Source organism: Phocoena phocoena, chromosome 2, assembly GCF_963924675.1.
Source record: "Phocoena phocoena chromosome 2, mPhoPho1.1, whole genome shotgun sequence".
NCBI lineage: Eukaryota > Metazoa > Chordata > Mammalia > Artiodactyla > Phocoenidae > Phocoena > Phocoena phocoena.
In genome coordinates, this window is record NC_089220.1 from 93,234,863 (window position 1) to 93,247,777 (window position 12,915).

General features: G+C 34.8%; 1 protein-coding gene across 1 annotated transcript in view; it reads right to left on the reverse strand.

Annotated features, from left to right (window-relative positions):
* The window catches only part of TRPM7 (transient receptor potential cation channel subfamily M member 7), a 121,508-nt gene that overhangs the window by 80,573 nt on the left and 28,020 nt on the right, over positions 1 to 12,915 (reverse strand). The window contains exons 3-7 of the mRNA XM_065872746.1: positions 9,815 to 9,853; positions 7,870 to 8,068; positions 5,303 to 5,516; positions 2,797 to 2,921; positions 1,816 to 1,987 (exon numbers count right to left, since the gene is read on the reverse strand). Of these exons, the coding sequence (XP_065728818.1) occupies positions 1,816 to 1,987; positions 2,797 to 2,921; positions 5,303 to 5,516; positions 7,870 to 8,068; positions 9,815 to 9,853 (749 nt within the window). The remainder of the gene's footprint in view (positions 1 to 1,815; positions 1,988 to 2,796; positions 2,922 to 5,302; positions 5,517 to 7,869; positions 8,069 to 9,814; positions 9,854 to 12,915) is intronic.

Sequence of the window (12,915 nt, forward strand, 5' to 3'; positions counted from 1 at the left end):
AGATTAGATCACTCCCTAACACCATACACAAAAATAAGCTCAAAATGGATTAAAGACCTACATGTAAGGCCAGAAACTATCAAACTCTTAGAAGAAAACATAGGCAGAACACTCTGTATGACATAAATCACAGCAAGATCCTTTTTGACCCACCTCCTAGAGAAATGGAAATAAAAACAAAAATAAATGGGACCTAATGAAACTTCCAAGCTTTTGCACAGCAAAGGAAACCATAAACAAGACCAAAGGACAACCCTCAGAACGGGAGAAAATATTTGCAAATGAAGCAACTGACAAAGGATTAATCTCCAAAATTTGTAAGCAGCTCATGCAGCTCAATAACAAAAAAACAAACAACCCAATCCAAAAATGGGCAGAAGACCTAAATAGACATTTCTCCAAAGAAGATATACAGACTGCCAGCCAACAAACACATGAAAGAATGCTCAACATCATTAATCATTAGAGAAATGCAAATCAAAACTACAATGAGATATCATCTCACACCAGTCAGAATGGCCATCATCAAAAAATCTAGAAACAATAAATGCTGGAGAGGGTGTGGAGAAAAGGGAACACTCTTGCACTGATGGTGGGAATGTGAACTGGTACAGCCACTATGAGAACAGTATGGAGGTTCCTTAAAAAACTACAAATAGAACTACCATATGACCCAGCAATCCCACTACTGGCATATACCCTGAGAAAACCATAATTCAGAAAGAGTCATGTACCAAAATGTTCATTGCAGCTCTATTTACAATAGCCCAGAGATGGAAACAACCTAAGTGTCCATCATCGGATAAATGGATAAAGAAGATGTGGCACATATATACAATGGAATATTACTCAGCCATAAAAAGAAATGAAATTGAGCTATTTGTAATGAAGTGGATAGACCCAGAGTGTGTCATACAGATTGAGGTAAGTCAGAAGGAGAAAGACAAATACCGTATGCTAACACATATATATGGAATTTAAGGGGAAAAAAATGTCATGAAGGACCTAGGGGTAAGACAGGAATAAAGACACAGACCTACTAGAGAATGGACTTGAGGATATGGGGAGGGGGAAGGGTAATCTGTGACAAAGCGAGAGAGAGGCATGGACATATATACACTACCAAACGTAAGGTAGATAGCTGCTCGGGGGCAGCCACATCGCACAGGGGGATCAGCTCGGTGCTTTGTGACCACCTGGAGGGGTGGGATGGGGAGGGTGGGAGGGAGGGAGACGCAAGAGGGAAGAGATATGGGAACATATGTATATGTATGGCTGATTCACTTTGTTATAAAGCAGAAACTAACACACCATTGTAAAGCAATTATACTCCAATAAAGATGTAAAAAAAAAAAAAAGAAAGGAAGACCAGTGTCAAAAATACCAACTTTTAAGACATTATCTACCAAAGAGTGATACCTACTCGTGTTATCAACTTTAAGCAAGGTGATTCTTACTTCACCATAAAGTATATTTTTCCTCTTCAATCTTGAATTTCAAAGTCGGGTATTGGAATATGTCATACATTAAGAATATTTCTGAATTCCTTGAGCTGCAGTGGGATTACAATAGCAACAAAGCTTCCAATGAACCTCTGTGGCTTTGGCTTTGTTATCTGAGTACCCTATTTAATCTCAGACTTCCTTTCCTAGATCTTATTTTGTGTAAGGTCAGTCATTCATGGTTGTTTTGTATGTTATCCTGCTACATAAGGAAATGAACACTTAAAGAACAGTCTACCTTTTTTAGAATGCTGCTCGCAATTAATACAGCCCAGGATAATTTCAACAACAACAAATTTATAAATTCCCTTACTAGCATGAATTCTTTGCTGATTAATAGTTTTTTCAAGTTCTCTTCTCAGTCTGACTTCTGCCCCATACTTTCCAACAGTGCCATCATCCACCAATATGAAATGGGAATGTAGATTATTCAGAACATTCAATTTGCTCAGAGGGTTCAATAACGTTTGGTAAGGAGCAACCACCTAAACAATAGCAAACATGAGAGTTAGTGGGCAGGATTAAATTTAATATAAAGTAAAAACAAATTTTGAAATAATCTGTAAAGGCAAGTAGGAGATAAGATTCTATTTATGCATAGCAACAAATAGAAAATGTAAAAGAATATATCAAAAAGCATGAGCTTTTAAGCAGCTGAAGATTATTCAATAATGGGTTGAACCACAGTGTTGTATTTCGGCTATCAATGCAGAATATACCATATTTCATCATCCCATGCAAAGGAAACAGCAGCAAACAAGCAAATAAACAAACAATATGAAGAAACTATTAAGTTATTACTGAATAAAGTGAAATATATAAAGGACACTGAAGAAAAGCAATCAAATGTCATAGTTATTTTTCCAGTCATAAGTAGAATCTTTAAAATTGATGTTAGAAATTTAATTGCACTTGAAAGTGATCATTATAATTCAGTAATTCCTTTTTAATAATCTCTTGAAAGATATCTATAACCAATTCACATGTCTTTAACCTACTTGAATAAAACACCGGTATTTGATTACTACTCTTACAGACAATACAATTAATTCTTAATAGAATGTCGCCATTAAAAATTTAATTACAAAGACTGGCATGACATGGAAACGGTGTGAAATAGTTATACAAAAGAAGGCAGAAACAATGTATTAACACTACTTTTTGTATCTATGAACGCATTTTCGAAACGGTCGTGGTATGATCATGAATATTTTAGGTTGACTTCGCATTATTCTTGCTCTAATTTTGTTTATACATAAGTTTAAATGTAAGAAATTTTAAAAAGCACTCTTACATCTCTCCCAACAAGATCATTTCTGTTTTCAATCACTCCCCACGGAGCTATTCCGATAGTGCAAATCTTTCGAGATGATCTGGAAGTATGTTCTTTAAGGGCATCACCAACATGTTTTGCCACACCTGTTCATACAAAATTTAATTCATTTTATTTGGAAGTCTTTACAGTGTTCAGAACAATCCTTTGCTCAATAACATTACAATTGGTGGTATTTTTCTTTACATACACTAGATAAAAGGCAACAAGGTCCAAAAGACAAACCTACAAAAGAAAATACAAGGACAAAAAAGAAAAAAAACCCCACAATGTCAAATCAGTACAACTGCCTGAAACACACGTAAAACTTTTACCATGTTGTTAGGCCTAGTCTCCTCTCTTAGATTCCTCATGTTAACTGTAGTTTTTGTTACTGCTCTAAACATCATCTTAAAAAAAACAAGAGTATGGCTCAGGACTACAAGCAAAACACACATGCTCACAAAAAACTACAAAAGTTTTCCAACTGAGTCAAAATTGGGAGGAAAGTAGAAAAGATAATTCAAAAGAGCACACAACTTCTCATTATCACTTGTTATGGACTGAACTGTAACCTCTCCAAAATTCCTATGTTGCAATCCTAATCCCAGTACCTCAGAATGTGACTGTATTTGGAAATAGGTTCTTTAGGTTATCATGTGAAAATGAGGCTGTTAGGGTGGGCCCTACTCCAATCTGGCTGGTGTCCTTATAAGAAGGGGAAATTTGGACACAAAAAGAGACACCAGGGATGCACATGCACAGAGGGAAGGCCACAGGAGGACACAGGGAGAAGAGAGCCATCTGAAAGTCAAGGAGAGATGCCTCAGGAGGAACCAAACCTGCTAACATCTTGATCTTGGGTCTCCAGAACTGTGAGAAAATAAATTTCTTTTGTTTAAGCCACCAAGTCTGTGGTATTTTATTATAGCAGCCCTAGCAAACCAGTGCATCACTCAATTTGATTTTTATAACGCATTAGATCTCATTCCTAACATGGATAATGGAAACAGCACCTTCACTGTTCTTCCAAGTGATGCCTTGCCTGTTTACAGTCTATTTTTAAATCATCATTCAAGTGATCTTTGCTCTTGTCAACTCTCTGTTTAAAACCTCCCCTTCTCATTCGATTAAAAGTCATAGTGCTTATAATGGCCTACAAGGCCTTATATGATGATCTGTCTATTGCCCATGCTATTCACCACACCACCCCACGCCAGGCCTACCACCACCACCACTCACCCATAACTTTCTGATTTCATCACTTGGCACTCCTTGCTCATTCCAGTCAAGCTACACTGGACCTTTCTTACTATTCTTCCAACACTTGCCACTTCTCCTTTAAATGCTCTGCTCCACATTATTCTGATCTTGCTCACTTCATTTCCTTACATCTCTACTCAAATGTCACCTTATCAATGAAGTCCCCTCGACCATCCCTCACTATCCCGCCTCTGTATTTCATGTGTCTCCAAAGCACTTATCATCTAATTTATTATACACTATTTAGTTATGTTTGTTGTTTGCATCTTCCCCACTAGAATATAAGTTCCATGAAGGTAAATATTTTATTTTGTGGAATGATATATTTTCAGCAGCCAGAAGAGTGCCTGACACACAATGAGGTTCAAAACACAGTTGCTGATAACAAATTAGATTTTTCCAAGCTAATTTAAATAATAACTATGTTTTACTTTGGATATTAAAATTAATTTGCCTTCAATATATCCAACCTGTATATCTGACAGGAAAGACTTAGAATGAAAGATTATAGTACATTAAAAATTAATTTGAAAAGCTATTTGTTACCAGTGTCTAGGCAATGAATTGCCATTCTTCTCTCAATTTACCAGTAGTCACAGAGTGACAAGAACAACACTTCACTTTACAGTAGGGAGTCAGCAAACTTTCTTATAAAGGACCAAATTGTAAATATTTTAGGCTTTGCAGGGCATACAGTCTTTGTCAGACCACTCACCTCTGCTTTTGTAGCACAAAAGTATGATACAAAACAATACAAAAACAAATGAGTGTGGCTGCGTTCCAAAAATCCTTTATTTACAAAAATAAGGAGTAGGCTGGATTTGGTGCATGGAGCCACAGTTTGCAAACCCCTGCTCTAAAGCATATTATTCTTGGGGATTCCCTGGCGGTCCAGTGGTTAGGACTTGGTGCTTTCACGGAGGGACGCGGGTCCTGGATTCAATCCCTGGTCCGGGAACTAAGATCCCACAAGCCGCACAGCGTGGCCAGAAATAAATAAATAAATAAAGTCTTAATTTAAAAAAAGTGAATGATAAAGCATATTATTCTTTTAAAAGAATAAATGAAAACCAAATACTTTTTCAGTTAGCATTTATACTTAGGAAGTAGATTATTTAACAGAAGAATTGAATATATTTATATTCAGTGTTGACTTTTCAAATATCTAATTGATATTATGAAGAATTTACAAGCACACCAAATAAAACTGGTATAATCACATTACCTGTGTTTACTCCTCCTGTTAAAATCCAGGCTCCAGTTGTAACTGCAGCTTTAATAAGACCCTTTCCAAGCAACTGCTTGATTCGTGGGTGAAGCTCAAATTTCTGCATGCCACCGTGTACAGAGATAACAAGTTTGGGTAATTCCATTTGCCATTCTTTAAGAAGAAGTTGTAGAATGACTTCAGGTTTGGTGTCATATGATAGCCTCACATACTAATAAAAAAGGTTTTAAAACAATAATTAACAATTGAATATTCATAGGTTTCAAAATGCAACATTATATGACTTAAGAAAAATTTTGTTTGGATCAGATTATTATAAAATAAATTTCACAGGCTACTTGCAATATATTTACACTTCTAGGAATAAGCAATAGCAAATGATTTTAAAGTTGGAAAATCATTCCATAAGAGCTACAGAAGTAGTGGCACTGTAATTTTTAAACCAAGATGTAAATTTGTTACTCTTTCTGTTTATATAAACTTAATTACCATTCATCTGATTTACAAATTTATCCACAGTACTCATTGCCTTGTTTAACTATAAGTATGCATTGAGTGAGAAGTGTTAAGGATAGGTATGATGATGGGAAAAGGGAAAATAAGAGAAGAATGGTGAAAACATGGAGACTTCTACAACTCTTGCAACTATGAGAGGCAAATACTGAATTATCTGTTTGAAAGTTTGATCAATGATCTAATCCACTGATCAGAATTGTGACTATGCAGTAAAGTAACACAGATTTTTTTAATACAGATGATTGTTTCCTTCACTGGAAGTAACTGTGGATTTGACTCACAAATTGCTGAAAATAATAAATTTTGCTCAGTATTTCAAGGTGTTCAGATGGAATCACCACTTTAATTTTTGAAAAATCATTCTATAAGGAAATAAGCTATCATATCTGTGGAGTAAGTTCCTCTGGTTTGAAAGATTAAAAAAATGATCTTTCTGGTAAGTGACATCACAAAATTTACTCGCTATGACTACTGTAATTCATTTTCTTTATCTAAAGCACCTATGACTTAGCTCATAAGAAATCTAAAATATTCAGATGTTGGAAGAAAAACACTTTTTTTTTTTGCGGTACACAGGCCTCTTACTGTTGTGACCTCTCCCGTTGCGGAGCACAGGCTCCAGGCGCGCAGGCTCAGCGGCCATGGCTCATGGGCCTAGCCGCTCTGCAGCATGTGGGATCTTCCCGGACCGGGGCACAAACCCGTGTCCCCTGCAACGGCAGGCAGACGCTCAACCACTGCGCCACCAGGGAAGCCCAGAAAAACACGTTTAATCATCTCTAATAAAGGTTCTTTGCAAAACAACATATTGCCAATTCCTTTACAAATAGAGATCAAACACCAAGGAAAATTATCCCAAAATATCAGAATTATATAAAACTGAGAAGACTCCAGAATCCGTTAAGAATGATTTGTAATGAGATTTGTTCTGCACTAAGTCTTTCTGCATTAGTTCTGTTTAACTCATTATTATACTTGGGTACATTAAGTAGTGTTTGGAAAACAATCTAAAGTTAATTTTTTTAAAAAAAAGATTATGGGGGCTTCCCTGGTGGCGCAGTGGTTGAGAGTCCGCCTGCCAATGCAGGGGACACGGGTTCGTGCCCCGGTCTGGGAAGATCCCACATGCCGCGGAGCTGCTGGGCCCGTGAGCCATGGCCGCCAGGCCTGCGCGTCCGGAGCCTGTGCTCCGCAGCGGGAGAGGCCACAACAGTGAGAGGCCCGCGTACCGCAAAAAAAAAAAAAAAAAAAAAAAAAAAAAAAAAAAAAAAGATTATGTTAGTAATAAATGAGGAATTCCATTTCCAACAATGATGGACTAGGTTGTCTGCGACTAACTGCCCCTGGGAACTAAAGAAACTAGAAACTAGATAAATAACACCTGTTGTTAAGCTATCAGTGAGCTACCAAAGCAGTGACAACTTGTGGGATCAGGATCCAAGAGAATAGAAAAAATGGAGAGACAGGCCCAACATTTGGCACTGCTTATCAAATCAAGGCAGGGAGGGAGGCAGGTGGAACAATCTAAGGGATAATATGTTGATACATCTAAATGAATAATAATTATGATTTGGAAGTTTAATACACGAAGAAATAAAATTCATGCCAACAAGAGCACATTAGTCATGAGGGAAAAAAATGTAGTCACAAGTATTCTAAAGTTTCTTGCGTTGTCCAGGAAGTGGTAAAAGTACTAATTTATAATAGGAACAAGTTATAAATGCATTTTATAGTATTTATTATAAGATTAATCTAAAGAATAGAAAAACAATGTATAAATAAAATGCTATAAAGAAGGAAAGCTTAATGAAAAAATACTTAATCCAAAAGACCAAAAAGAAAAGAAAAAGTGAGATAGTAGACTAAACTAAAAGGTTCCATTCAACAAGATATAACAATTCTATATTCATATATGTACCTATATAAAGAACTTTAAAATACATAAGGAAATGATTGAAACTAATTTTCTGACACAATATTATTGTCAGGTAATAAACGTATATTATTAGGTAATAAGGTAAATGAAGAAACTCAAATACATGACATACCTTAGCTCTGTAGGAATGAGAACCCCCTTGAAAATTTATGACTCCATAAGCATCCGTTGGGCTCTGTTCTGTATGTTTTTCCACAGACCACTCTTCTAATGTCTGATTAAAATGGTCACCCAATTTCACATCTGAGTATTTCATGGCAAGACTTGCAGTAAAACAAGCATGTTGCTTGACCAAGCGACCACAAAAACACCTAAAGGAAAAAAGTAATAAAATTTTAAAAAAACCTTTTAAAAAATTAGTCAATGAAAAACCATACGAAAATAAATGAACTCAGAGTATGAAAATTAATCTTTTTGATTTTAGGATATCAGTAAATTAATACCGTCACCATAGAATTAAAATAGTATAAATACATTAGTATTTGATGATACAGTCTTCTAAATTTAGTTTGGGGCATCTACTTGCTACTGGATGGGCAAAACAGCATTGGAGATTGCAGAAATAAGTGTTAGTGAACCTGAAGACAGATCAATACAAATGATCTAATCTAATAAATGGGAAAAATTATTTTAATTAAATAAAAATGAAACAGGGCCTCAGTGACTTGTGGAAAATATCAAGCAATCTAATATATGTATACCTGGAGTTTCTAAGGGAAGAGAGATAGAGAATGGGGCAGCAAAGTATTTTAGGAAACAATGGCTGAAAACTTATAAATTTGGTGAAAAATATGAACTTGCAGATATTTATGCAAGAAGTACAAAAAGAACCATTCCTAGGCACATCATAGACCTGCTGTTGAAATCCAGAATTACAGGGAAAAAAAAAAAATCCTTAAAATAGCCAGAGGAAAAAAAGACCCATTACACACAGGAGAGCAACTACACTAACGACAGCTGACTTCTCACTAGAAACCAACAGCTAGAAGACAATATAATGGTATCTTCAAAGCACTGGAATGAGAAAAGTATCAACTCAGAATTCCACATTCAGTGAAAATATCCTTTAAAAATGAGAGTAAAATAAACATATTTTCAGATAAACCAAGCTGAGAAAATTCCTCTCCAGTATATCTGCATTATACCAAATGCTAAAGGAAGCTCTTCATCCTGAGTGTAAAGACACCAGACAGAAAACTTCCCATCTAGAGGAACAAATGAACAGGACTGGAGATGCTAAAACAACTCAATATATCTAAATGAATATATTCTATGCACTTCTTTTCCTAGCCCACCACCAAGAGACCTTCTCATCTTCCTCTTGTCTTCTTTCATCACAGCTTAAAAGAACAACATTACTCTTTAATTAGTTGCCTAAGTAAGAAATTTAGGTACCATCCTCAAATCTTCCCTTTCTCCATACATCCACCAAATCCTACTGAATTTGTCTGATTAATCCCTTCAAACATGCCTACTTCTCCTTCATCACCATAGCCAGTATCTTAATTCAGGCTCTCATTTTTTGCCAGAATTACTCCAAAAGTTTCTAAACTATTTTTTTCTCCCAATCCAATCTCCTCAAAATACCAACTGCTTTTATTGAAGAAAAAAAAAAAAAACTAAACATGTTACTTCCCTATATAATACCCTTTTAACATGAAATCAAAACTGTGTGGCATAGTACACAAAGAGCTTAAATGATCTGGCCCTACTTATTTCTCCAGACTCTGATCTCTCCAATATCCATCTTACATTCTACAGCCTGCAGTTTCCTGACAGAACCATAATCTTTTTCACTGCCAGGCCTTCCCACATCCTGTTCTCTCTGCCTAAAATCCCTTTCCCTCAATCTTTACCTAAGTCACATTCAGCTTTAGAACTCTGCTCAGATACCTACACTTGAGTTTCAAGCAGCTTTGCCTGATCCTTCACCTCCCAAGTCTGAGTAAAGTAACCCTTAAACATAATGGCCTGTGAATTTATCCCAATGTATTCTGATTTTTTTTATACATTAGTTTTATTTTTCAAAATTTGTGCAATGGAGTTATGAAAATTACCTGACGAGTTGTTGACAAATTTGACATCCTGGAAGGCACCTATAAAACAAGGTAAATCTATTACTTAAAGGGAAATAATTTTTTTAGTTTAAACTATATAAAATCCATAAAAAATACAAAACAAAGGAAAAATTATGTATTTAGTTTAATTTTTCAGTAGATAGCACAAGACATTTATACCTTAATTTACATATTCAAATAACTACTTTTAAAAACTAACATGATTTTCATATTTTAAATATAATTAGTTGTGACTTAAAACCATAAGAGAAAAGACTGACAGATTTAACTACATAAAAAATACAACATTTTTATGTGGCAAAAATATGTCACCCATAAAGTCTAAAGGTAAACTGAGAAAAAATATTTGCAGACAAAATGTTAGTTTTCCTAATATATAAGAGCTTCATTGAATCAATATAAAATAGGAAAATATATAAACAGATAATTCACAGTAAAAACAAACATGAAAAGGTATTTGATTAGAAAAATAATTTTTTTAATCCTTTAAGACAATATCTTGGTGAGAATATAGAGGAAAGTAGCCTCGTATCTGCTGGGAGGAGTATAAATTGATAAACTCTCTATGGAGGGCAATTTGGCAATACTTATCAAAATGAAAAATGCAGACTCTTTCTCTAAGTCTAAAGTACTAAGAGTGAAGGTTAAAAAATATCTACAGCATATGTGTAAAATGATTCACTTATAAGGTTATTCACTACAGAATTTTTTTTCATTCATTCATTCATTTATTTATTTATTTATTTATTGTGGTGAAGGAAAGAGCGGCATTTATTGTAAGGTACCAAACAAGGAGTCAGGGACGGCTACTGCTGAAAAAACCCAACAGAATTTTTTTTTCTAACAGCAAAAAAACAGAATAGCTAAAATGTCCTACGGGAATACTAAAATTATGATCCAGATATATAATTAAAAAGGATGCAAAAATTAAGAGCAAAGTGGTTATTGCCAAGATAATAAACACGAGATAAACAGTATGTATTTAAAAGGGAAGAGGGAGGAATAAATATACATCTGCTTGGTCAGACAAAGAGTATATCTATTTCTGAAAGGTACCCCAAGGAATAGGTAACACCAGTTTCCTTTAGGGAGGGGAACTTATAGTTAAGGCACAGTGGTAAAAACGAGGCTTTCACTTATAATTTTTGGTACCTTGTAAATCAATGATTAACCTATTCATATTAAATTAATTTTAAAATCCAATTAGTGTAGGAAAAAATGACCAGCTAATGGTGTTTGTAAATTAGGTCTCGTATGGATGGCTACAGGCAAGGGTATTTAATAACAGCTTGAGATTTCTTTAACACCTAATGAGGACTTGTATTATTTCTACTGCAAAGTAAAATTAACAAAATTACAAGAAATAAGCTCCTTAATGATAATACAATCTATTTTTTAATAAAGCAAAACCATATTTTTCTCTAAATGGAAGAACAACACAGTCTTATTTAGAACTGGCAGATCTAAATTCTAATCCAATCTTTATGAATTATTAGCCATGGGACCTGGGAAATGTCACTTATGCTCTCTGGTTAAGAAATGTAATCTTGTCTTGTAATAAAACCTATCTTTAATAATTAGTAAGAAATACAAATAAATCATAGAATAATGATTGGAAGAGACATTAAGGTTATCTATTTTAATGATCTAAAAAGGCATTTACAGAAATTAACAAAAATTGGGGGAATATTAAAGAATATTAAAAATGTTTTCTCAACAGTAATCAAATAAATGCAAATTTAATACATACACTATTTTCTACTCATCACTTTTTCTTGAAGATGATGGATCATATTACTCTAGTCAATATTCAGGCAATCTCGTCACTACTGGTGATAATGTGTATTCTTTTATCTTTTGTAAAGTTTTTTGGCATTACACATACTAAGCGGGAATAAAACTTTAAACACAAAAGTTTTATCCACTAAGATCTCCACTGTGACCTAATTTTAATTTATAATGCTAAAAACTGAAAATAACTCAAACGGCAAAGAGTAGGATAGGTATATGAATTGTGATACTTACACTAACAGAATATTAACTACCATTCTTATAAAATATCTATATCATGAAAAAATGTAATTACTATAACATTTTGTTAAAAAAGCAGATTCAAAGCTTTACGTATAGACTGAATTTAGCAATATTTTAAAACGAAAGCTATGCACTGAGAAAAGATTAAAAATAGGTGCAATTAATGTTATTAATAATGACTGTCTTCATGTTTTGAAACTGAGTATTGTGCCTACTTTCTTTTTTTTAATGATAGAGTAACTTTTTTAATTAAATAAATAAATATATTTATTTTTGGCTGCTCTGGGTCTTGGCTGCTGTGTGCGGGCTTTCTCTGGTTCTGGCGAGCGGGGGCTACTCTTCATTGCGGTGCATGGGCTTCTCATTGCAGTGGTTTCTCTTGTTGCGGAGCACGGTCTTCTAGGTGCACGGGCTTCAGTAGCTGTGGCTCGCAGGCTCTACAGCACAGGCTCAGTAGTTGGGGCACACAGGCTTAGATGCTCCGCCGCATGTGACAACTTCCTGGACCAGGGATCAAACCCGTGTCTCCCGCATTGGCAGATGGATTCTTAACCACTGCGCCACAAGGGAAGTCCCTGAGCCTACTTTCTGCATCTCAAAACTTTCCAAAAGTTATCATGCACATTCCTCTTATAATGGAAATTTGTTTAAGTGAGAGATATATTCAAAATAGGTATTTTTTGCTGTTTAAAAAAAAAGAGAAATGTTGAATTCAAACAGCAGGTTTATGTAATGTAACAAACAAAAGGTTCAGAAATTCTATTCAACAAATATTTACCAAAAACTCACTATGGACAATAATGGTGACAGGTGCTATAATTTAAAATACATCAGTTAATAAAAGATTACCTACTTGGCTGTATTTTCATAAGAGCCATATAGTAAATGGAAGTAAAGTTGCAGAGAAGATTACTACATAGCAAACAGGGTTTAACAGGAGACAGCAAAGGTAAGAAGACTAAAAATCCTTGTAAATGCCTTTTTCAATTAATTTTTCCTAAGTGCCTGTGAAAAGAGGTGCTCTGTAGGCCAGAAAATAACTGTAT